This window comes from Corvus brachyrhynchos, unplaced genomic scaffold (genome assembly GCF_000691975.1).
Source record: "Corvus brachyrhynchos isolate BGI_N302 unplaced genomic scaffold, ASM69197v1 scaffold444, whole genome shotgun sequence".
NCBI lineage: Eukaryota > Metazoa > Chordata > Aves > Passeriformes > Corvidae > Corvus > Corvus brachyrhynchos.
Window position 1 is genome coordinate 309774 of NW_008237886.1, and position 25099 is coordinate 334872.

At 38.4% G+C, this 25099-nt stretch overlaps 1 protein-coding gene across 6 annotated transcripts in view; it reads left to right on the forward strand.

Moving 5' to 3' along the window:
- The first annotated feature begins 503 nt into the window (after positions 1-503).
- The window catches only part of INPP4B (inositol polyphosphate-4-phosphatase type II B), a 276861-nt gene continuing 252265 nt past the window's right edge, over positions 504-25099 (forward strand). For 3 of the 6 annotated variants that reach the window (XM_017732655.1, XM_017732656.1, XM_017732657.1), the window contains exons 1-2: positions 504-721; positions 3988-4046. In XM_017732655.1, coding sequence (XP_017588144.1) covers positions 610-721; positions 3988-4046 — 171 coding nt within the window. In that variant the 5' untranslated portion in view covers positions 504-609. Of the gene's footprint in view, positions 722-3987; positions 4047-5436; positions 5493-25099 lie in introns of those variants that run through there. The other 3 variants (XM_017732658.1, XM_017732659.1, XM_008632432.2) reach the window with 2 other exon arrangements.

The window sequence follows — 25099 nt, forward strand, 5'->3', positions numbered from 1 at the left end:
GGGGCTGAGAGAGAGGAATGCACAACTTGTTTCCTGAAACCACAGAAGAAAATGTTCCAAAAGAACTGAGAACTCTGAGAATAGTAAACTTTTATAGTTAACACTTGGTATTTTGTTAGAGCTATTGTTCCCATGAAGGCGATGGAAATAAAAGGCGATGTACCCTCTTCCCCCTGCCCCCTAAATGCATATTTGAGCTTTCTAGTTATTTACATGCCTATAGCCAAAATATATTTTTAGTGGTATTAATTAACTGTGGAAATACCGCATAAAATTATAGCTTCTGCATGAGGTTCTAGAACTACTGAAAGGAAACTAAATTTTTCTTTCTTAAGAAGTGTGAGGGGTCACCTATGTGACCTTGGGTTTTTTCCCCTATTACTTCCACTGCTCACATATTATGAAAAGAAAGTAGTGTTTGGAGTGCACAATAGAATGGAAATCACAATAAACATAGGCATCTTTTTGAGGTTTTTTTTTTTGTTTTTAACATTTCAGTTGACCTTCACATCTGCTGTCTAGATTTTGCTCAGCTTCATCAGATTAAGTAGCACCATCATTGTCCTCCTCCATCTCTTACTCGTCTTCATCCTCTTCCCTGGCAACCCCATGAGATTCAATGCTAAAGATCTGGTGCAGCTGGCCAGGTGTCCATCAGGTTATTTTGACAAGGAAGGAAAACTGAAGATTTGCAGAGTGGTCGGGGATGAAAAATTAATAGGTAAAAATGACTTGCATTGAAAACTACTCCTGGTTGCTGTGCATGCTCTGTGCCGTTGTTAGTTTGGTTTCACTAATCACATACACCTCAGGTTTTTGTTTTCTTTATTACTGATGCTTGACTAGTGCTAAATACCTTTCTGAATACTGAGGCTTAAAACTAATTTGCTCAAGTTTCCTTTGTCATATACATGAGAAAGAGAGTACAAAGTCCTTAACACGACTTTTTTTTTTTTCCTGTAAACAAAAACTGGTTTTCCTCTGCTAGTAAATTCTAGTCACCAGTCACTGGTTGTCGTGTTTTAAAAATTAGATATCCAGTTCCTCAGGATTTGCCCCTCCCATTTCTAAAGACTCTGTTCTTTTATCAGGATAAATTTTCCATGACTCACTTCCCACCTCCTTTGCAGGTTTCTTCAGGCTTTTATGACCATATTTTAAATGTCTTTCAATTTTCAGTAAGCTTAAATAAACCTCTATTCCCTCAGTAGCTTGTTAGAAAATAGCTCATGTTTAGTGATAAAATCAGTCTTAACACAATAATTTCAGGAACAACAAATGTTTTATTTTCACTTGTCCCAGTTGATCTTCATTGTGACTGTATTTACTTTTATTGTATTAGAAAAAAAACCCAAACAAGCTCAAAACCAGCACAGACTCAGTTATAAGGGGCTGAGCAAGTTCTGTGCCACATTTTCAGAATAGTTTATACATGCCCTTGGTAAAACCACAACACGCATTTTCTAATCATAAATAGCCAGAATTTCCTGTGCAGGGTAAAGCAAACTTCCTGGGCAGGAGGCTTTAGGAAGCTTTCACTTCTGTTTGCCTTGGGGTTCCTCACCAGGTTTACATACCCTGTGTACTCATTGTTGGCAGCATATCAAGCCCTTCCTGGTTGATATCTGATGTTTTGAGGATGTTTTGAATTTTCTGTTACCTATGATTATGTTGAGTGCTATTATTGCTAATACTGTTAAAAACCTTACATTTACTGGAGAGATACCAAACATTTCTGTAGCCCAGTATCGTGGGCTATCTGTGCCATGGTCAGTGGTAGATTCTGGGAAAGTGTTTAAGGAGCTATGCATGTGTGGGATGTTCCTATTGCCTGGTAAATCCTTTTGGCTCCCAGCAATCACATTATGATCCCTTGAGAAGAAGGGTTCTTTCTGCCAGGGCATGTTGGTCACTGTGTATCCTGTTCACTGATAGGCTTGTCATTGTTAGTCTGACTAATCTTTGGACTTGCTTATTTTTCACACTTATAAGGTAATGACTATCCCAATCCTATGGAAAAATGCCTTTTATCTGAAAAGGCTGCAGTGTGAATGTGATTCCTTCCTTCTGGTGCCCACAGGGTTCTGGGGGATGGAATTTATCTTAGCAGCATCCTGTACTTGTACTCTAAAGCTACATACTCGATCTGATGACTGTGTTTAAGTTTTTAGTTGGTGGATGTGCATCAAATTATATTATGTTATTTTCTGTATTGTCCTTGCCCTAGTAGGTCTGAAAAGATGCAGGAACTTCAATTCCTTTTCTAAGAAAACCCCCCAGGTTATTACTGAACACAGTTATTCTAAGTCCCAGTGCCTGTAAGTGTAAACCTCCCACTTTCTTGAGGGGAAAAAGCTACTCTGATTTTCAAATGTTGCCTATTGAAATTATCAAGAGGAAAAGAGAATTTTATTTATTTGTTTACTGTAACAAGACATCCTTCTGCTCAATATAATGTTCTTAGTGGTGGCCAGCTTAGGGAAATACAAGCGTTCCTCAGAGGCAGCTGTAGAATAACATGACCTTAAGGTACAGCTGTTCTTCCGGCTCCCTAGCAATTCCAACACTGTCTGAGGTACAGGGTTTCATGTCCCCTCTCAAAAATGCACAAGAATACATCTTGTGTAAAAATATTTCTTCCTCTTTGTACTAGTTTGGAAACAAACCAGTTGGAGGCACTAAGTCAGAATAACAATTTAACAGGGAAATTAAAGAAAAGGAAAAAATAAAAGAAAACACGGGTTCAAACTGACAGAGTCAAGATACAGCCTGATGCCCTGTTAGTCAGGGTGGTGGTAGCAGTCCGATAGAATGGTGGCTGCAGTCTTCTGAAGTGGTGATCCTGTAGAAAAAGGGTCTGCTCTTCCTCAGGTCCAGTGGTGGCTGTGTAGCTCCTGTCCTCTGGAAATCCAGTGGAAGGGCTGTCTCTGGTGTTCAGCATCTCAGATTATATCCACGATGGGATGCTTGGTTCCTCCCTCTGGGTGGGGGATCTCACAATGGGGTAATGAGTCATGAGGCCAAGTGTTGATTAGGCTCATTAACAGAAGATAGTCCGGAGGGAGTTATCTCTGAGTCATGTGGCAGGACAATGATGGGCAATTAACAGAAAGATAGTCTGGGGGGAGGAGGCAAGGAAACACTGCCCCACCTGATTTCAACAGCTCATGGGGATGGTAATAGAATACACTGCAACCCAGGACACTCTTTTAAGAAATTATCTCTAAAGAGATCACATTTGTCTGTGAGATTTATATCTGTGTATGTTTATAATATGTTTGTGTCTGTATGTATCTACACATACACCTACAAGTGTATTTGTAAAAAGAAAAATAATGCAATATTAAAAATCATCTGTTTATGGAAAAATAACTTTTTAAAGTTTTTTGACCCACTCACTTACTGTGAAGTTGTGAAACATTCCCCATTCTCAAAAGTTTGTTTACATGCCTGCCATGTGTCTATAAACAAAAAGATGTTATTCCCACGGGTTAAGCACTTTTAAAAAGTATAGCAAAACAGTAATAGCAAAGTGGCTGTAAATATTTAGGTCTCATTTTACTCCTTTTCTTATGTTCTGAAAACTGTAATTTCAGATTAGCACGTTCTAATATAAGTGTAATAGTGAATGTTTTTCTGCTTTAACATGGATTAATTTAGATCTCCTGCAATGATGGGAGCAAAAGGTGTTGCATGCTGAAGTGCCTTTTTCTGCTCCCATGTGAGGAAGAGGGAGAGGGAGAAAAGCTGGGAAAACAGTGTTGAGTGTGTGCTGCAGTCACCAATTCTCCTGGCTGCAGAGTAGAAGAAACCTTCTGGGAAGTTATTTGGCATCTAACGTAGGCAGCCATTGAGTTAAGCTGTCTTGTTTTGGTTGATAATGATTTTCTTTTCTGACCTTTATAACTAATTCACCTTCTTTAAGAAGCATTTAATGTGTGAAGACAAAAGGTGGTTTTTATTAATCTTTTACCTCTTTGCATGCAGAACCGAGGGAGAGATGGTGCCGACTGAAAGGAAATCTACTTTTTCTAATGAAAAATAAGGTAATTCATTTCTCTACTGCTTTTCTGGACGTGGTAGTCTAATGTGAGAACTTGAGTAATCCTTTTTGATGATAGCTATATTGACATTGTGCTTTTAAGGACAAAAAATATAAATCACTATTATTAGAAGAGTGGAAAGGAAAAAAATCCATTGTTTGCTGTCTGTAACACTGGCTATTCTTCATGATATCAACATCCTTTAGCTGAATCACAAATAGTATATACCCAGGGTCCGCTCATAACATACACAGGTCTAAATCCAGGATTACTCCACCAAATCCACTGGAATAATGAAAACAAAATCTCACAGCTAAATGAGGCATTGTAGCAATGTTCAAGATGAAATTTCAGACCTTGACTACAACTTTTTAGTTTGATTTTGTAACTAAATCTGTTATAAAGAATGGTATTTTCTCTTTCTTTGTTGTATAAGGCAATTATATGCCTAATATGAAGGGCCTGTTAAAATAGGCTCTGACCCTGGCATGCAGTGGAAAGAGTTGCACGAGCTGCTGAGTGCCCTCGTTTGTCATTGGCTTTATTAGGAGTTTAGGCCACTCATCTCCTGGAATGAACAAGCACTAAGTGTGGAATTGCCCTTTTTCCTACCCTTTCTGTCTGATACTATGGACATGCTTCTGTAGTTGCCTGAAAATAGCACTGGACTGCAAAGAATTGAGGATAGCGTGCAGCTTGAGATGCTCACCTGTTAACAGTAAGTACTTATAATTGGCTTCCAGGATATCTTTGTACTGTATGAACCAGCAGTTGGATGGAAATGATTGTACTGCTGGGCAGAGTGTGTATTTTGTTGGAAAGATTTTTCAATGTGATATAGTGACTTATCTTAATATAGTGATGAATGTGCACATATGGTACATTTTTAAAGCAGTGTTTGCTTTCAAAGCACTGTTCAGGAGCATGTGAGAGATCTCTGTATGTTAGCAAACAAAAGGAAACAGTAGGATGTAAGGGTTTCTCTGGCTTGAATTTTATCCAGCTGCATTCCCCTGGCTGGTAATGGTCTGACAAGTTTAATGTAGGTGACAACAAGCTCATGGCCACCCCTTTGTCACACCTTCACGCATTATCATTCTGCTGTGTGACTTGCAGAAACTATTTTTAGTGAAGGGCTTTAAATTTGAAACTACTCTTTTCTATGCCATGCTCCTCCAAGTGCCCTGTTTTCATGGGAGCCTTGGCATTTTGTGAAACCATTTACAGATGTGTTTGGATCAACTTTGCAACAGTGAAGAAAGGAGTGGGAGAGTTTTGTGGAAATCAACTGCTAGGTCCACTCAGGCTTTTGAAATTTAAAGCTGCATTTTGAGAAACTTGGAGAGTGAGACACAAATTAATGTCTTGTTGCTGAAATTATTTATGCTTGCAGGAAATAAATGGGAATTCCCCTTGAAATGCTGCAGTTTGATGGAGCCAGTTAAATAGGTGGGTGATTTTCACTCTACGTCCAGGTCAGTGCTAGAAAACAGCATCTTATTCTGGTTTCTTTGTTTGAACAAGTTTTCAAAATTTGCAGGAGTTATGGGAGAAACCAGGAGATTTGACAAATTTTAGCTTATAAAAAGACTAGTGACATGATTAATTTTCAAAAGTAATTAATTAGATTTCAAAAGGTGATTTTATCTGGTAATTTCTTTAATTAGGGAGATCACAATAAGAGAGAAACTTGGAAATGGAAGTCAGACAAATGAATCTGATCACAGAATGATTGGGCAGTGAAGTCCAAGTGTGGTGAGATACAGCAGCAGGTGCTTAGTTTTAAAATGTCACAGCGTAGCAGACTCAGTACAGAGACCACTGAGTGATTAAAGGGCAGTGTCTTAAAATGGATCAAACTAAATGATGTAGCACTTCCTAGTCAGCTTATATCCCAGGAATTTGTAAAACAGTCACTTTCAGAGGCTTCATCTGTTGGGTACTATAAAGGACAGCTTCTTTGACAAAGACAAATCTCTCTGGAATCTCATATCCATGTTTCAAAAGATGCAATTTATAGGCATACTAAGTAAAACCAAAGCAATTTGTGTGCTGTGAGGACAGAAGTGAGTGTACTCTGTACACTCATCTTATATCATCCTAGAAATGAACAGGTTTCCGTCTAAAGCAGATTGTTGACATATAAAGTCATAGTTTAAATTTTGAGAGCTAGTTTGCCAGTATAATAACAAAAAATAGTCTTGATAAAAGTTATTAAGGATCTTAATAAGCATGGTTGCCAGTTTTCTGCTCTTTGCTTGAATTAGCAGAGCTTTCAGTAGGCAGTGTGTGAAAGATATGTCCCAAACAGCACTGATGAAGACGTTTCTATTTTGTTGCTGGAATCTGACTTGGCTTATGGCTTGACATGGAAGAAAAGTCAATTTGATGTTTTGGAAGATCATCTGAATGCTGAACTATTAACTCCAGAGGTCACTGTCATGAAAGCCTGATTTGCTACTATTTGTTAACTGCTCTCAGGGGCACATGCATGTCTGTGTATACAAATACTTAGAGTTTAATGGCAGACTCTCATTTTAGTTCAGATGTTCAAAAATTATGCTACCTGTATAAAAAGAACCTTCTCTGTGAAATTGCACTTATCTGTGCTGTAAATCTTGAGTAGTGTGGGAATAAATTTTCAGTGTAGGGAGAAAATGTGGTTAATTCTTCCACTTTTTCATATTCAGATGCAGGACAATAAAGGTGTTAGGCATCTTAAGGATATTTATTTTATTTGGTCTGGCAGTAAAGTTAGTTAGTTTGAACTGAGACACAACCTAGCATTTGCTGGTGTTAGTGAAACTTTTTTCCTTTGTAGACTTCAGTGTGGTTTTGTGTGGTATGGGTAGGTGGGTCGTTGTATTTTTCCTTTGTGAAAAAAGGTCAGGGGCTCTGCACCACAGGACACAGCTGTGCCCACCAGCAATGCAAGTGGTGCCTCTGGGAAGACATATTTAGGAAAGGGAAGTGGGAGAAATAGCCTTGCAAACACTAAAATCAGAGAAGGAGTGAATCTGCTCTAGGTAGAGGAGACTATACAGGGGGATATGGATATACTCTGAGTGATCTGTAGCCCATGGCCAGCCCATGTTGGAGCTGGTTCTTCTGAAAGGAGCTGTAGTCCATGGAGAGGATCCATGCTGGAGCAGGGGAAAAGCATGAGGAAGAAGGAGTGGCAGAGAGGAGCTGTTATGGACTGACTATAACCCCATTCCCTATCACCCTGTGCCACTTTAGGAGGTGTGGACAAGGAAGTTAAGTAGTTGAGGATGAAGGAATATGAAGTTGTACCTTGGGAAAAAGGGGGTTGGAGGAAGCTGTTTTAGTTCTTGTCTTTGTTTTTTATTATCCATTATCCAAGTCTATTTTAATTGGCATAAACTTAAATTCATCTTCCTGGGTTGAACCTGTTTTGCCTGTGATGGTTATTGGCAAGTAACCTCCTTGTCTTCATCTTCACCAATTAGCATTTAAATTTTATTTTCTCCCCCAGTCCTGCTAAGAAGAGGCAATTATAGAGTGGGTGGGTGGGTGGCAGCCTGACCAACCACAGATACGATCCCCTGTGGGAAGTGTATTTTGCTAATACCTTCCTGTGCAAAGTTCTCAGACCTTGAGTTTGTGTGTGTGGGCTGTGTGTGCTTGCCAGGAAGTGGCAGATGTGCCTTTGCATCCTATGAACACACTCAGTTTGGCTTAAGATTTTGAAGACAAGTTTAAAGAGTAAGTCCAAATGGTTATGCTATCAATAAAAACAAGCTTTCCTGTAATGTATGTGAAAGCTTAACATAAATTACGTTGTTACAGCATTTATCGCAAGTGTAATGTGTTACTAACAGTTGGCAAAAAAAGCCTGAAAGTAAGATTTCAGATTGACTCATAAATCAATAACCAGAGAACCACATGCAAGGTAGAAATAATAGAATAATGACATAATCCTGAATTTCTGATGTGAATTACATTGTAATGCAGCTGTGAAAATGTTATTTGGGTTTTCATGGCATAGTTGTATGTAAATTCTGCCATAAAAACATGAGAATGTATCAGAGAATCTTATATGCATCAGGCAGGCATACACAATGTATTTTCACCCTTTCATAGCTGTAGAGTTTTAGTATTTTTCACTCAAATTTGATATTTTTAAAATATTCTTACAGAATGAGATTGCTTTTTATATATTGAAGCTGTGGAGTCTTTTCTGATCTGTTAGAATATGAAGTTTTTGTGTGTGTGTGGTTTAGCATTCTGTAAGTCAGTGATCTCTCCAGGGCATCTTGAAATAAAAGTGTCTCTTCTGGCTAAGGATGTACTTACTATAAACCATTTTTCAGCAGTGATTTTAATTTTCTAGAGCATGCTCTGTGTCAGTTTAAAGACTGAGCAGCTGAATAAGTGCTGCTGCACAATGTAGCATAGCTTTGGGATTGAATGTCATTGCTCAGTGTGGTTTTTCTCTGCCTATAAACTACATGTATGATATTAGTTATGAGCACATTCTGCAATATCTGCAAGCTGAGGAGCAGGTAAGTGAATCTGTGTCCGTAAGTTTCAGTGAAATATGTTGTTGCTGTGTTGGTAAGATTTTGATTTGCAGTAGGAAGTGTGCTAAATGGAGAAGAAAGTGGAAAGATTACGAAAGTGTGGTACAGGCAGGTCTGAAAGCCTTATCACCCCCTTTCATGGTTCAGAAGTCTCAATGTGTTTCTGAGTGTTCTCAGCCCCAATGTTGCCTGTGCTTTTGCCTGCGCTTAACTGGGATGTGAGTTGTCCTCTGACTGTTGGAATGTTAGGTCTATACAATATACATGTGCATATAAATGTATAGCTATCCATAAATATGTAAATATCAGGCAGTGTTTAGTGAAGGACTCAAACAAATTTGGTTGTGTTGAGAGGAGAGGTGTTGCCACATGGGCTTTGAACCTGCCTTAGTGTGAGGTATTTTCCTGTTACTGTAGACATGCATTCAGGTCAGTGAGAGATCTTACATATGTTTAAAGTCCCTTACTTATGTTTGGTCTTTTTTAAAGAACCAGTTTTGCTCCTCCTTATGTTATACTGTGAAGGCATTTTGGAAAGCTTACATTTTTGCATGCCTTAATTTAAATAGGTTTTTTTGGTCAAGAATTCATGATGGTTTTAGCCATTTTGAATTGGGATAATGCTGTGCAGAGAACTCTGTGCTAGCTGAATGCTGTAAACTCTAGCTTTAGAACCCTGCTGAGCGTGATGTACATAATGCCAATACAAAGCCCTGTGATAGCAGAAGGCCACCTCTCCTTGGGGTAGCAAGAGCACACTGGGATTTTGTTTCCGAGGGTCTGTGCAGTACCACTAAGGTCTGTGAGCTGACTTTTGCTGCAGTCTGCTTTCCAACAGTACTTGAAAATGCAGTTTTTAACCATTGAGGGATGGGAATAATCTTTTGCTCCTATTTTTACTATGAACTGAAAGATTTTATATCTCATTTTCCTTCTTAACAGGATCCTGGCAAGCCCTACTTCTCTTTTGCCATCTGATTCCCTCCATTTTCTTGCTGCTTCTCCTTCCCCATTCCAGATATGACTGACTTACTCTCCACATAATAAAGTCCTCTCCTCCCTTCCACTGCTCTTGGAGTCAGACCTTTCTTATAACCTGTTCTCACTTAGATAATCCATTCTGTCTCCTGGTTTTCCTCAGTGTCTGCTTTCATCTCTTGCTTAACTTGTTCCACGCCTTCCTTTCCTTTAGCTTTTCCATGGTGTAAGCAGGCTTAATGACGCTCCTTCCTCTTTTGTGCCTACCTGTCCTTGACCTGCCTGCTTCACCAGCTGCGCCCACTGCTCGGTTTGATATCTGAAGTATTGCTTTGTTTACAGTGTCCTCCATTGCATTTCCCCCCCCCCGAATCCTCCCCGGTCCTGTTGCTATTCCTTGCACTCTACAGAACAGTCTTTTACTAATCATTGAATAAACTCTTCCAAATGAGAGCTGGGAAGCATCTCTTGTTCGTGTCTGACTGACAAAGGCCAAAAAGGAGCCACAGCCAGGGGGTGAGCTAGTGTTGGAAGCAACGGACACTGTCAACTTCTTCCATTGATTTTATTCTTTTGAGGGATTGATGCTTTGCTGTACCTAGGGTCAAAGCATATATGAGAAAATGCTACTTTAAACTGAATGTTCCTCAGTATTAAGTTGCATCTAGACCTGCCTCAATACCTGTTTGTCCAAACTGCACTTTCATCTTGCCTGTGCTTTTAGACCTCCTCCTGTGCATTTAGCTGTGAATTCAATTTCAGTGGGAATCAAACAGCTGCTTAATCTTTTCTGTCAAATTCTTTCTCCCATTGCTTTTGATGGCTGAAGCAAACATCACTTCTCTTCCTGCTGCTCATATAGTTTTTAGCATTGCTTTCAACAGGAATGTGTTTCTAAGTATTCCTGTTCTGGCTGTCTTTGTGCTTTACAGATTCTTTTTAAGATAGACAGCTCTTTCCTGCTCTGTATCACCTAGAAGTCTGGACTGGGCTAATCTAATATTGCATTTTCATTTACTGAAATGTCCTTCTGCTGTTCTTGGTAAAGCGGACATTTGGTTATAACCATTAGACCCATTAGACCTCTTGCAAAACCAATTATCAGACGCTTGTGTCCCTCCTTTTGTAAGCTTTTTGTTTTCACTGTGAAGATTTTTCCCAGTCTCCAGTACCCTTCTTGTTCTGAAGTTTTCTTTAAAGTTCTGATGCTGTGTCCAGCAGACAACAAATGTGTTCATAAATCTGTCAAACCAGCAAGGAAGTACCAAAACAAGACACTTAATAAAAAATGTAATCTCATTATCTTTCCCAAAGTTCTGCCTTTAAAAATCATCTTTGCTATAATGTTTGCCAGAAGTTCACAATGATAATGTTTTTATTTAATGTTCATGGGCTCTTGTGTAATCTGAGGTGGGTTTGCATGTCTGTGGTGTGTAAACTCTCCAGCTTTCTTGTTTATCATCAGTGTTCTGTATCTGTCAGTGGTTAATACTATAGGGTCCTGTGATCCCTGATCTGCATTTGTAAGCCCTTGGGTGATAAATATAAACTTTTAATCTGAGCAAATCCCTGAATTTTAAGTGTTATCTAATAGAATTAGCTCAGTTTAATTTTTTAAAAATTGTTTTGTTCTCTGCTATCCCTGCAGCAATTGGTGTATTTTAATTGTGTAATAGATCAAATTGTATGTGTTACAATTACATAATTGATGGTAATCAAGCACTAGTCTTGTTTAGACTAGATAATTGTGTAGATAACTGTATTTAACAAAAGGTTATTGAGCATCCCCATGTGGTTCTGTCTCAGTTCAGTGGCTCTTACTGGATTTGGTGCTACTCTGGCAGTTCTCAGAGTCTGTCAGATCTTTTTGTTGAACGGCTTCTCACATGACTGCAGAGAGTCCTGGGAATGAGTGCGCATTCACTATTTGAGATAAATTTACAAGATCAGTACTTGATTAGCTTCCATACTGTGCTGTTTTGGGGACTTGGGGGGCAGTACTTGCAATGCAAACTATGGTTTTTAAAGAGGACTCTGATAGCTGTCTGGTTTGGGTTAGAGGATAGCTAATACTGATAGCTATACTGGAGACAAGAAAGGCTTTGAAATGCTGTGCACAAGTCCCCAGCAGAAATTGTGTAGCAGTCTATAACTGAGTAGACAGCAAGTGAAATATTTGGTATTTATCTCTTTAAATATTAGCTTTTAACACATGAAAGAAACCTAGGGATGGAGGAAGGCTAATAATACCAGTGTATTAACATGCTGCATTAAGAGATGACTCCTGCTGCCGTCTGTGAATCTGCGCTGAAGGGAATCACGGAAACATTTTGGTTTGTGTTTTGAAGTTGGTGTCAACTGTAGCTGGAAGAGCTTCTCGGCCTATGAAACTGTTTCGCTGCACAATGCATGCCAGTGAAGGACCTCTTAGGAAAACAAAACTGTATCAAACCAAGCACAGAACTGCCACGTTTGATTATGTTAGTCTGAACTGGGATATTACTCCAAGAGAATATGCTGTGAAAGATTAATCTTGGCAGTAGTATACCTACATTTCTTTATTGCTGAGTGACTAGTAATCAAAGAAAGAACCCCCCACATTTTATTTAAAAAACAAGCAAGCAAAAATAAACCACCTCAAAATACACGACTCACATCAGATTTCTTCTGTTTCAGGTAGTAAACTTGTTTGTGAAGATACTGTTGCTAAACTCCTCATTCACTGAAAGTGATCTGTGCCTGATATGAAGTATTATTTGTACTTCATTTTTCTGTTGTATGGATAGTGTAGCCTGTCTGCCAGTCTGTGCGTGCTGGGCTTTTCTATTGCATCAGCTTGTCTCACTTCAACCTCCGTTTAAGCTGCTTTAAATTTTGTTTATAAGGGAAGCTGTCAGTAGATGGCAGCAGCAATCTCCTCAGATAATAGTTTTAGGTTACCAGCCTAAGATGAACATCTTATATTAATGTTAACTAATCCTAAAGAAAAACACTCTACTGAAGTAATTTAGTGTGGGCAAAACTCGCTTTTATTCTTGGCCTAAAGCAGGATTTTGAAGCCAGGGGCTGCTGATTAAACTCGCTTTAGACTTTCATGAGCCAGCTTACGAGTGAAGAAGGAAAGTCAGAGGAGTCTGTGTACAGCTAGAGACATCTTGCAGCTGCAAAGTGATTGATGGCAGCCAGCCCAAGGACCTCGTGGGTGGAACCCAATAGACCATTAAAGATCTTTGGGCAAGGCTGCTTTCCCCACCATATACTCATTAGTGAAGGTTGTTTAGCACGAGGGGGAGAGGGGCTGTGCATATGTATATATGCATGTACACACATGCACTTCAGGGTGCTGCTCTTTAAGTTGCATTAGTGATCCTAACTAGCTCTAGTGCTTGCTGCTGCAGTGGCTCCCAGGTCTGAAAGCAGGCTGATCTCAAGGGGCAGAGGGCCCAGCCTGCCACATCCTCTGCTCCTTTGGGAAGTGAAGCATAAAGGGTTGTTTTGTTCTGTCCACCTCCTTTCCTGAGAGGGGTTGACATAGGATGTGTTTTGTGGCTGCCAGAAGGTGCCTGAGGGAGGGGCTGTTTTACTCCTCTCAAGGCCCCAGCTTGAGATGCCGTGGCCTGCATGATGTAGGGATGAAAGGTAACTTTTCTGAGTCATCTTGACACCAGCACGGGGATATCATGAAATAGAGGAGAGCAGCAAGGCTTCAGGCATCTGGTTGTGCCTAGAAGAAAAAGGCCAGGTTTTTTACCAATCTCTCACTCTGAGATGAGATTTTCATTTTTCCCTGAAGAAGTTGAATACCTCTGATTTATAAGAAAGGCTGTAGTGCTATCCTACCCTCACATTTGGGATGTCAGCAGCTATTGACTGTTAAGGGTAAAATGGTGCCTTCTTGTTCAGTATCTCCAGTGAGCACTATTTACTATCCCCATTCTTTTTCTGACCAGCCCTGAGAACTGAGCTTAATTCTCCACAGTGCCACCAGAGCTTATTTGCTGAGTGGTGAGAGCTAAATTTAAGTCCAGTGTTATAAAATCGGTTGTGCTTTGCCAAATGTGTACAGGCTGCACTTATCAGCACTCAATTTCACTTAATATTTGATCACTTGGTGGAGATACTGAGAGCCATTAGCTCTGCTTTCAGTTATCACCTTGGTATACACATTGTTGTACCTGGGCATCTATTAATAGAAGATATTTGTCTTTTATGCCTTTGCAGTGTAATTTTTTCAAGCAATTGGCCAAGGACTTTGTAAACATTTTTTGAAAGAAATGTGTGCTACACCAGCGCTTCTGATTACTCTACCAAGTTTGTGACATGTCACTTCTACAAAACCTGTTAACTCCTTACCTTCCTATTATTTTATTTTTTTAAATTTCTCTTCTTTTACTCCGTATTATAATTTCCACCCATTAGTCCACCACAATGGAGTTCCTCATTAGAAAGGTTTGAAATCTGCTATTATGTGCCTGCTTGTAGAAGATTAGTAATACTAGCTACAGGCAAGGATTGGCCAAGACATTAACCAAATTTTAGCTTTTTAGGGTAAGTTAAATACTTTTTTGGGAACTGAATAGGTTACCTAGATTAATCAAAAATTCGCATACTTAGAGCATTTTTCTAGCTATCTAATAGAAGTTCAGAAGAAGTCAAAGATGCGGAAAACCATCTGTAGCTGAAATCATGCATGCTCTATTTTCCTTTGTAGAAAGAAGGAGACAATGGCAGACTTTATACATTGAGAATTTCTAGGTTTGGGAGAGTTTGATTATGTGGTCTTGTGGGCGAATTTTTTTCTACTCTTTTTTTAGCCAAATTTTTTTACTTACTGTTAAACCCCACTTAGTGGGGTTTTTTGATAGTGTGTTTTTATTTTGTGGGGGTCTTGGTCATTGTTTTTGTGTGTGTGCGTGTGTGTTGATTTGTTGTTGTTTTGGTTTTTCTTTAATCACATGCATCTGGCTTATATGCTTACTCAATTTCTTAGACTTTGGCTCCCCTCACTCTTTGAAATGTCTGCCTGATATTGAATGTGTCTGTAGACCTTTGCCATTGACCTTTTCTTTAGGCAATATTTATAAAGACTAGAACAAATGTGGAACACAAAAGCTCCTGAAACAAAAATGGATATCTATGTACTGTTTCAGAAGGGTATAAAAGCCTTCCTAATATAAAAACATTCTGAAGTATTCCCATGAGAGAAGATATGCCTGAGCATTAGCCCTGATGTCTCCTTTTTCTCACAGCCTTACACATGAGCGCTAATGGATCAGCTCTTTAGAGAATTGCAATGAATTCTATTTCTGTTAAGTGCATTGCAGATACCAGTGCAGCATGGCGTGTGTGTGACAAGTTCCTAAGTCCTACCCACCTCAAGTGGTTTGATTTCATTGGAGTAGGGATCATGGGATGCAGCAGTACTGCTTTTTTGCGGGAGTTATTTGGATGATGCAGGTTTGTTGATGTGCTACACAGTTGAAGGAGAAAATACCCCTAATATAAATAGCCAGGAACACACCACCATTTCGAAATTAGTTGCTGGAACTGTTTTTAGTTGACAGAGTCTTTGATTTTTATAGATGTCTCCTAGATACATAGACAGCTTAAATAAACACTTTACTGTGACACTTTATTGTGCCATAAATTGAGTCTCTCCTGATGTGAGAGAATTTGCTGAAAGTCCTTGCAAGGAGTTTAAAAGATAAAGCGAGACAGCTTCTGTAGTTTCAATGCTTCCAGATAGTTGTTTATTAAGTCTTATCAGAGGAACTGAGCCACTAGCGTGACCCAGGTACAGCATGGAAAGAGGCAAAGTAGGAGTGAGAGCGAGAAAGCCTAATTATCAAGATTTACACAGCCTTTTAAAGACATTTTAACCAATAGTTACTAAAAACGTACATTATTTTTACTTTCTTACCAATTATTCAGTAACACGACTAGGAACTGCGGAATTTTCTATCCAATCAATCCAAACTACTTTTACTGCAGAATATGGAGTGGTAGAAGACGGAGAAGAAGGTCTAGAGAACAACAACAATCCTCCATTTTGATATTTTTTACTCTTATCTATTTGCTATAAAGAGAAGCCTAAAACCTCTAAATTTTTCACCCTGTGACAATCTTACATAGTAGTCTATCACCTAATTCACACCACTGTATTTTCTAGTTGTTGTCAGACTGTTGGTAATTTTTTCCAAGGTTTGAAGCTAAAACAGTGTTGTTCAGGGGGGTAAAAAGCCTTAAAAACAGGCAGAGAAATATTCTCGGCACTCTGGGTTTCTACACTGGGACATTTTGAGGATTAGTAGTCAGTGTAGTCTGAGGTAACAACGGGATTCAGTGAGGCCAACCTGTTTGGCTTTTTAGAGAAATAAAGAGAGTGTATAATCAGTTTTTACTGATGAGGTTTTCTGTATATGAGGAACACTTTCTGAATGATAGTTTGGTGAGTAATCAGTGATACTTGGTCTGGGTTTTATCAAAGCTTTGATAGCTTCCATTTGCTGAATATGGTTTTAATACCAAGTATGGCCACCTTGAGCAAAGCCAATTAATAAACTGATGAATTCTTTGGGATACATGCAGCAATAGGGTATTACCGCAGGCCTGGTTCCTACGGTATATCACCGTGTCCCGCAGCCATAGGGAGGAGGAGGAGGAGAAGATCCAGCAGGCAGGAATTGTGCAGCAAGATTGATTTATTTAATTATTTTACAAACTCTTTTATAGACTTTTCTCTTCATAGTCTAATTGGGCAAAGGACCAGCCACCCCTTGGGGGTGATTGGCCAAAATCCTAAAACATCCATTATCAAAATATTTTCTACTATACCATAAACAAGACTTTCCAAGGTTGCAGGTGGCTTGGTTGTTGACATACCCTGCTACCTCTTCTGTGAGAGAGAAAAGTCTCTCACGGACTTAGAAAAATAACAAGAAGATCCTCACTAACAGCATTTTTGTACCTACAATAGGGAAATGTAATTTTTTAAGAAATTAAAATAGCTGAAGAGAGACAATAAAATGGGAAGAAGCATTAGGGTGGTATAGGTTTTTCTGGATGTGCCCTTCCTCTTTTTAAATGTACTGACACTACTTTTCTTCTATTTAGGAAGTTTTATATAGATTTTAAGGAGTTAGGACTAATGTCTGGAATGCTAGACACATGGCATCTACCAGAAGCCAAATTATTGTTTAGAATACTCTTAAATTCCTCTGCATTTCTCTTTAATGAGCACAGCAGCTTTGGTCAGGTGTGTGGGAAGTACTTCTGTGTTCCCTGAGTTTTGTGTTTGTTTCTACCTCTCATTCTTTTCTGATCCATGGTGCCAACATTGACCCTGCAAATCCCACTGAACACTTTGAAGACACATCTTGGATTTTAAAAATGGTTTTAAGGTATGGGTGCTTGCTTTGTTTTGTCTTGGAATCTTTCTGTGGTCACCAGTGATCACAGTATGATTGCATTGAAAAGGTGGGATCTTAAGCTTTTTCTGGTGCTGGTTGGAACAAATTGTGCTTTACTTACTTCACTTTCAGTTAACTTACATGTGGGGAAAATATCACCTCTATTCTCTAAGTTATAAAATTAATGTTTTGAAATAATTTTATGGTTGAGAACTGTGCTGGGAAGCTAGGATGCAAAGAGAACTCCTGTGGCATAAAAATAATTAACACTTAAGTTGTCACTATTAAGACTTAGGTGTTTAGCCTATTTAAAAAGATGTGACTTGAAGGGGAAAGAATGTTTTCATATATATTACCACTAAAATCTTTAAAGGATTATTTGAAATGCTCAGTAATCTAGACTGGAGAAAATTGCATGTGGGAAGTGGTAGGATAAGAGAAAAGGCCTCAAGTTGTGCCAGAGGAGGTTTAGATGAGATATTAGGGAAAATTAATTCACTGAAAGGGTTGTCCAGCATTGGAACAGGCTGCCCAGGGAAGTGGTGGAGCCACCATCCATGGAGATATTTAGGAGATGTGTAGATGTGGTGCTTAGGGACAGGTTTTAGTGGTAGGCTTAGTGGAGACTGTCACCACATACCAGTACGTGGCTGCAAACAGGATGGAGACCCCTTTGTTTACAAGGAGTCACATGGAAAAGAAGAGAGCTAATGGGTACAAGTTACTTCTGGGAAGACTCCTACTAGGCACAAGAGGAGAATTTTTTACAATGATATCAATTAGTTGGAATAATCTCCCCAAGGAAGTGGTGGATTCTCCAAATCTGGATACTTATAAAATTCAGCTGGACAGGTTGCTGAGCCATCTAGTCTAGATGGTGCTTTTGGCAAGAAAGGTTGGACCTAATGATCCTTGGAGTCCTTTGCAACCTGGAATTCTATGGTTCTAAAAAAGGCACTGTGGGTTCAGAATTTCTCTTCCTTCCCTCTCAGGGAAGACTCAGTGTTCTACCCTGTCTACTCTGACATGAGTTAAAATGTGTTTCTTGAAGACAGACACAAAAGCTTGGTATTTCACCTGAACAAATTTTCCTTGTTCTGGTTACACAGGTGGTTATCAACCTGCTTGCTTGCTTTAGACTATTACATACATTGATCTAATGCTAAACTACAGAAAGATTGCATATAATATCTCTGAAGGATGTGCAGATGGGCCATTCTGTTCCGCTGGTGTATTGTATTTCTGTCTTTGTTGGTAGGTTTAGTCTGACTACTTTTTCATTACAAGGGGTCACATGCTGGTGTGAATCCACTTTTAAGTAGATTCATATCTGAAATGTTCTGAATGTCTCTGTTGGGAACAACAGGTCTTTGTATTGTGTGAAGCAATAGGTCGTGTTGCCTTGTGCCTGCCCCTTCCCACCCCTGACAAAATTGCAAACAAAAAGGTAGGATGAACTTTCATAACTTATTCAATGTGTCCTTTTTTATTCAGTGATCCATTATTTTGGTGTTCAGCCAGGTTGAATGATCTCTTGAAGTGTCATGAGACTAGGATCAAAAGTGTCATTTACAGGAATGTGTTGTTTGCCTTTTAAATTTTATTTTATTAATGGAGAGTCGGATTTTAGAATGTCTGTGCTCCCCCATGCCCTAGTTCCATAGCTGATGCAAATATTTTTTTGTCTAATCTATGAACTGCCTATGTTTCAGCCCCTATGTCACTATTTTCACATTTCAAAATTTAATTTGCTTTGTGGGGAAAGGTTTCCAGTTTCTTCCTGCTTGGTGCTGGAAATAAGTTGGATAAATGTCTGACCTACTAATGATTTTGTCCTCTTCCAAAACTTGTAAGGAACTGGAAATATTCTTCCAAGATGTTTCTTTAGCTGCCACATAAGTAACAGGGAATCCAAATCTTTTTTTGCATATGTACAAGCTAATTTGAATGTTTTCAATTCTACAGTATTTTAAATGTGCTTTTTTTGTTGAATGAAGGAATGTTCTTCTAATTATTTTTCAAAAGAGGTTTTGAGTACATTATGTAATTTATATAAAGTAGGTAAATTAAGAATGAGGTAGAACTATAATTAATTTGTTACTTGATTTCTTAATTGCATACTCAGTTATTTTTTAATTATATGCCCTATTCTCCACCTTCCTTTTAGAAGGTGATAATTTTTGAGTGTAAATCTCAAAATTGAAAGAGTCTTTATAATGATTATTTCACTGCTCAGCTGTATTCTTAAGCCAAGTATTTGTGGTTGCACATTTTAAAATATTGTTCCCTGGTCTAGCTTCTATGAATGATTTGTATGTAACTATTAGAGGCTAAAAAACACTAAGCAACAGAAGTGCGCTTATGCATGCTAGAAATTCCAGTTAAGGAGATGGGAACTGTGGTTCCATGATCTTCATCTCTCTCTGGTTATCATGAATGAGGATTTTCTGAGTGACCCTGCTCTAACAGATATATTGCTTCATGTGCATCTTCTGTCTCTCTGCTTCATGGAAGAGGTCACTAAAGACAAGGAAATTTTGCCCTAAATTCTGCATTCCACCACTTTAATGTTGCTATTCCTGTGTGTGTCCTTGTCAGAAAGCAGTTCTTATCCCTGAAACAAGATGATAATAGTTTTTTTTCCTGGTGCTAGACCTACCTAAATTGTGACTGCTGTCTTCTAGGGCAGTCCTGAAAATTTACACTGAAACATCACACCTAGGTCAAAATGCCCTTTCACTGGAATGATGAAATCTTGCTGATGTCAGCTTACGATCTCTAATTTAGACTTTCTACACCTTTTCCCATTTGTATAGGAAAACTAAAATATCACTTGTGTCCACTTTTAAGATATTGTAAGACTTTTCCTATTTAAAGTTAGGAGCCTATACTGTTAAAGTCAGAAGTGACTTTTAGAATTGCGTAGCTAGAAGAAAAAAGGCCTGGTATTAAGTCTTATATGTGATTTTTGTTTATTGCTTTAAGGTGTCCACAAGGGGAATTTCTGATTATTTTTTTTTTTTTCTTGGAACAACCAGTGAAATGTGGAACTGTGTGAAATATCTCCTCAAAGAAGTGGTGTTCTTAAATGTTGCTGGCTCCTTCTCCTTTCTTTCCAGTCTTGCAGGAGTTCCAAAGCTGTAAATACTCAAATGTTCTACTTGTACAGGAATATATATTTCTGATCCAAAGTGGATAGGAGACTATTGAAGGAAGCCAGCTCTTGCCTATTAAGTAATATTGTTGTGGCTTGTGAAATAGGAAAATGGAATATGTGAAACTGCAGCTTTCATTTTGATGTATTACTGGCTGTTACGCCTTTCAGAATTATAAAAGACATACTTAAATATGAATTGGAGAATAACGCCAAGAGGAAAAAAAAGTTACTTTTTGGCAGTGGTTTAAAATAAATTAAACTTTAGAAATGTTCAGAGTCAGGTGTTCCCATTTTGATTCATTCCCTTGCATTAATATGTCTCCAGTATTTTTTGTCATAAGTGACCTTTTCCATTTCAAATTAAAAAGAAAATGACAAATTCGAGGCAAAGCTGTTTCTTATTTTCTCCTCCCACTCTGAAATAGGAACATCTTCAAGTTCAGTAAGTAAGCAAACATTTACAATGGGGGGGGGGAAGTAGAATTTTAGAGTGAGATGTTCCATAAAACTGGAGTAAATGCAGGACTTTCAATTAAATAGTAACTATAGAATTCTATTTTTCTTTGAAAATCAGGTGTATGTGTACATAGGTAGTGTTTGTGGTCTGTTCTTGGCTCTTTTGGGTATGTTTGTTTGTTTATTTGCTTTTTGTCTTGGGCAGCTCTTTTTGCCCGTTTCTTGGAATTTGAGATCTGAAGGCTGTAGATAGAGCTGCCCTTAGGCCAGGCCACCTTTCAGGAGCCATGGAGGCCTTGGCTTCTAGGTAGGACTTGCCAGACCACCTTAATGAGTTGTTTTGCGTTCTCCAGATCAGCGGGTTGTAAGAGAGCCTAAATTCTGATTAGCTCGGTTGACGTGTAACACACTTGTACTCCTAGAAGGAGATTAAAATGAGCTGCTTCCTAACAATTCCCAAGCTCTTCAACATAGCAGTGTAAAAAGTGAGCAGCATTATGGCCACATCACTGTTCATTTGTGTGCATCAATGCAAACATTGATTAGAAATTGGAAGAAAGGTCAAGACTGTTCTCTCAACTACTCTCGCAACAGTTCTACATAGTTTGCCAACTGTTGGGGAGAATGAAAGTTTGGTAAGAAAGTTTCACAGATATGTAGGCATGGCAGAAAGATCTCAGAATGTAGAAACTTAGCATGAGGTAGAAATGGAAGCAAGTTTTGACTTGAGAGAGTAAAAGGTGTTTTGCTGAAACACTGATCGCTGAAAAAGTGAGAAGGCAAAGGTTGGAGATGAGTTGGAAGATTTTTATGAATAGGACAAAGGTATGTGACTACAAACAAAGACATGTTTTTCACCATGTAAGTCAGTCTCAAGAAGAGCATAAGGAAATAGAAAACATGTCTTTTCCAAAAAGAGAGATATGGCAGGCAAAGAAGAAATGTCGAAGTAGGAAGAAAAAGAGAGGTCTGAGAATTTTCCATTGTGAGCTTAAGTTGTAACTTGCTCACTCTTGCGATTGGATAAGAATGACTATAATGCGGCAATGGTAGTAGTCATGACATCTTTGGTAATTTGAACAGAAAGCGCCTGCCGGTATGCCTACGAGCTGTAGCTGACAGCTGTAGGGCTGGCTCTGCATACCCACTCCCTGAAACGCTGTAACTTCGCCTATGCAAGAAACAGCTTTCAAGAGAGCCGCCTGAAGTGCAGACAGCCTTTGTGAAACTTTCTCCTATAGCCATCGTGGTGACAACTTCTGCAGCTGATTCCTCCATTAATTAAAAACAGAAAAGAAAAGGAAAAGGTCTCAGTGAGAAGTCTTTAAATGGGATATTACTTGTCAAGCACTAGCTAGCCATGTAGCTTCCTTAAATTCCTTCAGGTTCTCAGTGAAGGAAGACAATGACACATCCTTTGAATTCAATAATCAATTTGAGATTTTACTACTCTTTTGGTCAGGATGTCTCTGAAAGCTGGCTCAGAACAATATTTAGAAACTTTTTGTTATTGGTGAAACCTTGATATTCTGAGACCTGATGAAGTGAGATTCAAAAGTCCATAGGTATAAAGAAAAGAAATTTTTCTGTATTATCTGAACATTGCTTCATTCAAAAAGTGTCATTTGTATTTCACATAAGTCTTACCTTAAGAAATAAAAAATGCAATTTTTATTTCTTCTTTAAAGAATGAGTATGTTTTTAGAATTCCATAATGCTGACTGCTTTAGTAGGCAAAGGGGTCTATTATATTGTAATTTAAAGTTAATATAAAGTAAGAAAATTTAGAATTTTCCAAGTTTAATTTAGTTTCCTTTCTATTAAACAAATGTTTGCATTTAAGCAAAGCTCTCCAAAGGCATAATTTAGGCAACTTTATCTTGCAATCAGTGTCAATATACCTTTCTTCTTTGAAAATTTTAGGATGAATGGTGAATGTTAGTGTAATTCTTCCAAATTATGATAACCAAGCTGAATGATAACCAAGTCCAGCAAACGCAGCCCATTGACTTTACTATGAATTCTGTTTGGAACAGTGCATGGTGCCAAAAATAACATTCCTTCCAGCTGATATCCATTACTGTATCACACGACTGTCTTGTCTTTTTTGTCTGTATTGATGACATTAAATTTTGCGGTTGAGATGTATATTAAAGTGCAGTTTCGTTTGCTTGTATTCTTATTTAAGATGAAAGTTTTGTAGTACAGTTCACCTTGCTTTAATAGCTAAAATTCTATGCCAAATAATTTCTGTTTATTTTTACTTAATAACTTCATGTCAGCAATACATCAGGTTACACTTTGTTTGTAATTCCTGTTTGTCTACCAGTAATGTACGTTAGAATAACTGAGAAGCAGAGAAGTTATAAGACTCCCCAAGTTATTTCCAGAAGTCATTCTTTTTGACTTTGCTGAGAGTGCTGTGGACTAAAGGTTTTTGGGGTTATGCCCTTAGTGTAGGACATATTTGAGACGAGAACTCAAATTTAAACTCAACATTGCTGTGTGTTATATTGACTTTATGAGTGAGGTGTCCACATACTGTATGCAAGCTAATTATGTTAAATAGTCTCTTCAGTGGAAAAAAATTTTGAAATAGTACAAAACATGTTAAAATTAGAGAACTAAGTGAATTAAAGAGTTTTTAATGTAATTAAAACACTTGTTTTCAGACATCATGAAACCGATAAAATTTTATAATTGAGGTTATTTTTTCAAGGAGAAGACTGAATGACAAAACAGTGGAAAATGGAAAATAAAGTATGTGCTAAATATATCTATGGAGATGAAAAATATGTACTCAGAGATAAAATTCAGTATGCTTTATTACATCAGGTGTATTGAGGATGATAAATGAGAGGTGACTAATCAAAATAAGCCTAGAAGAACATAAATATTGAAATTATTAAAAACACAGGTTTTTGTATTGAGCTAGGAATCTTGTATCTTTGGCTGGATAGGTTAGGAACATGTTGGAGGACTCTATAGATTTTCAGGACAGGTTTTTAGGTTTATTAGGGATTAGTTCACTTGTATTCTTGGTGGGATTTTTTGGTTGTGGGTTTGGGGTTTGTTTGTTTGTTTTTTTTCCTGAGGGGAAAGCATATTCTAAAGTACTGAAAATCCTACTTCATGATCTCACTAGCTTGAAAAAAGGTCTTTCATTGCAATCTACCAATGGCAAGGTAGAGTAACATCCTTCAGGAGAAAAAACAAGTATGAAATAGAACAGAGCTATTTTAAAAGTGCATAATTATGATGGTTACAACAATACTAATGAAAGTATTATTTCAGATACTTGTTTCTGCATGGAGAGAGTTTGTGGATTAATTAAGGATTACCTCAGCTCTGGAATGTGATACACTGTTCTTTAGTAAGTCTGGCTTTATCCCTTAGAGACCTCAGGAAGGCAGCAGTTTGACTGAGCCATTTCAGGTCCTGAAGTCCCTTTGTTCTATTTGTTCTTGCTTATTAATAATAGACTCAGTTGTACTGTGTGTACTTCTTCTTTGCTGCTGCCACTGACAGAGCCAAACAACAGAATAGGTTTGTTTTCCAGGAACTGAAGGCTAAATATTCACCCCTCTTCCATGCTTTTCATGGGATTCTAGAAAGACATAATCTGGCACAGAAGCAGCGGTTGATGGAAGTGTTCCTTCAGCAGCAGAGATTCCCAAATGTGAGCTGAATATGCTGCTAAATCATGCTCTAACAGCATTCATAACTACTGGATACTTAGAAAATATTTTATTTGTAGGAACATGAATGGAATAGTGCTAGTCAATGTGAAACACAGGGCAAGAGGATCACTAAGGGTCAGGGAAGAAAGGTGCCTAGAGAAAACACCAGCTTGAAAAAGTGGTGAATATGAAAGAAAATATCTAAATCCTTTTTATGGATTCTTTGCTTTCTGAAGGTGGAATTGGAATATATGTGCAATTATGTCTCAAAGAGTGTTTTTTTCAAATTGTACATCATGTGCTGTACCTTTCATGGCTCTTTTCCCTCACTGGTAGCAAGGTACCTGCTGTCTCTTGTAATAGCATTGCCTCCTGCGTACTGACTTCTCTCAGGTAAAGTGAGCGACCTTTTGTACTTAAAAAACTGTAGAAATTGCAGCTGGGGTGGGTCTGATTTGGTGAAAGAGTCATATTCTCTGCACCAGTTTGATTCTGCTGTCCCCAATCTGATATTCAGAGCTTTAGAGCAATGACTGCTGTAATTATTTCTTCACTGTAGCATTCATTTAAGCCACTCTTAAAAAAAAAAAATTAAAAAATTGGAATTGGGGCAGGTACTGTATATTGTTGTGTCTCATTTTCTTCCCAATTTCTCTAAGTGAGAGCTGGAAATGCAGTTTGCCATGTGTGGAGTTGCTTTGATTAAATGAGGAAGAGATGTGTTGGGGTCCCTCCCCTGCCGTGTAGCCCTGGGAGAGGGGCCCTGAGGGCACAGACACGGGGCTTCCCTGCCCCTGCTCGGCCTCGTTCCCCTGGGTTGGTTTGTGTTCTC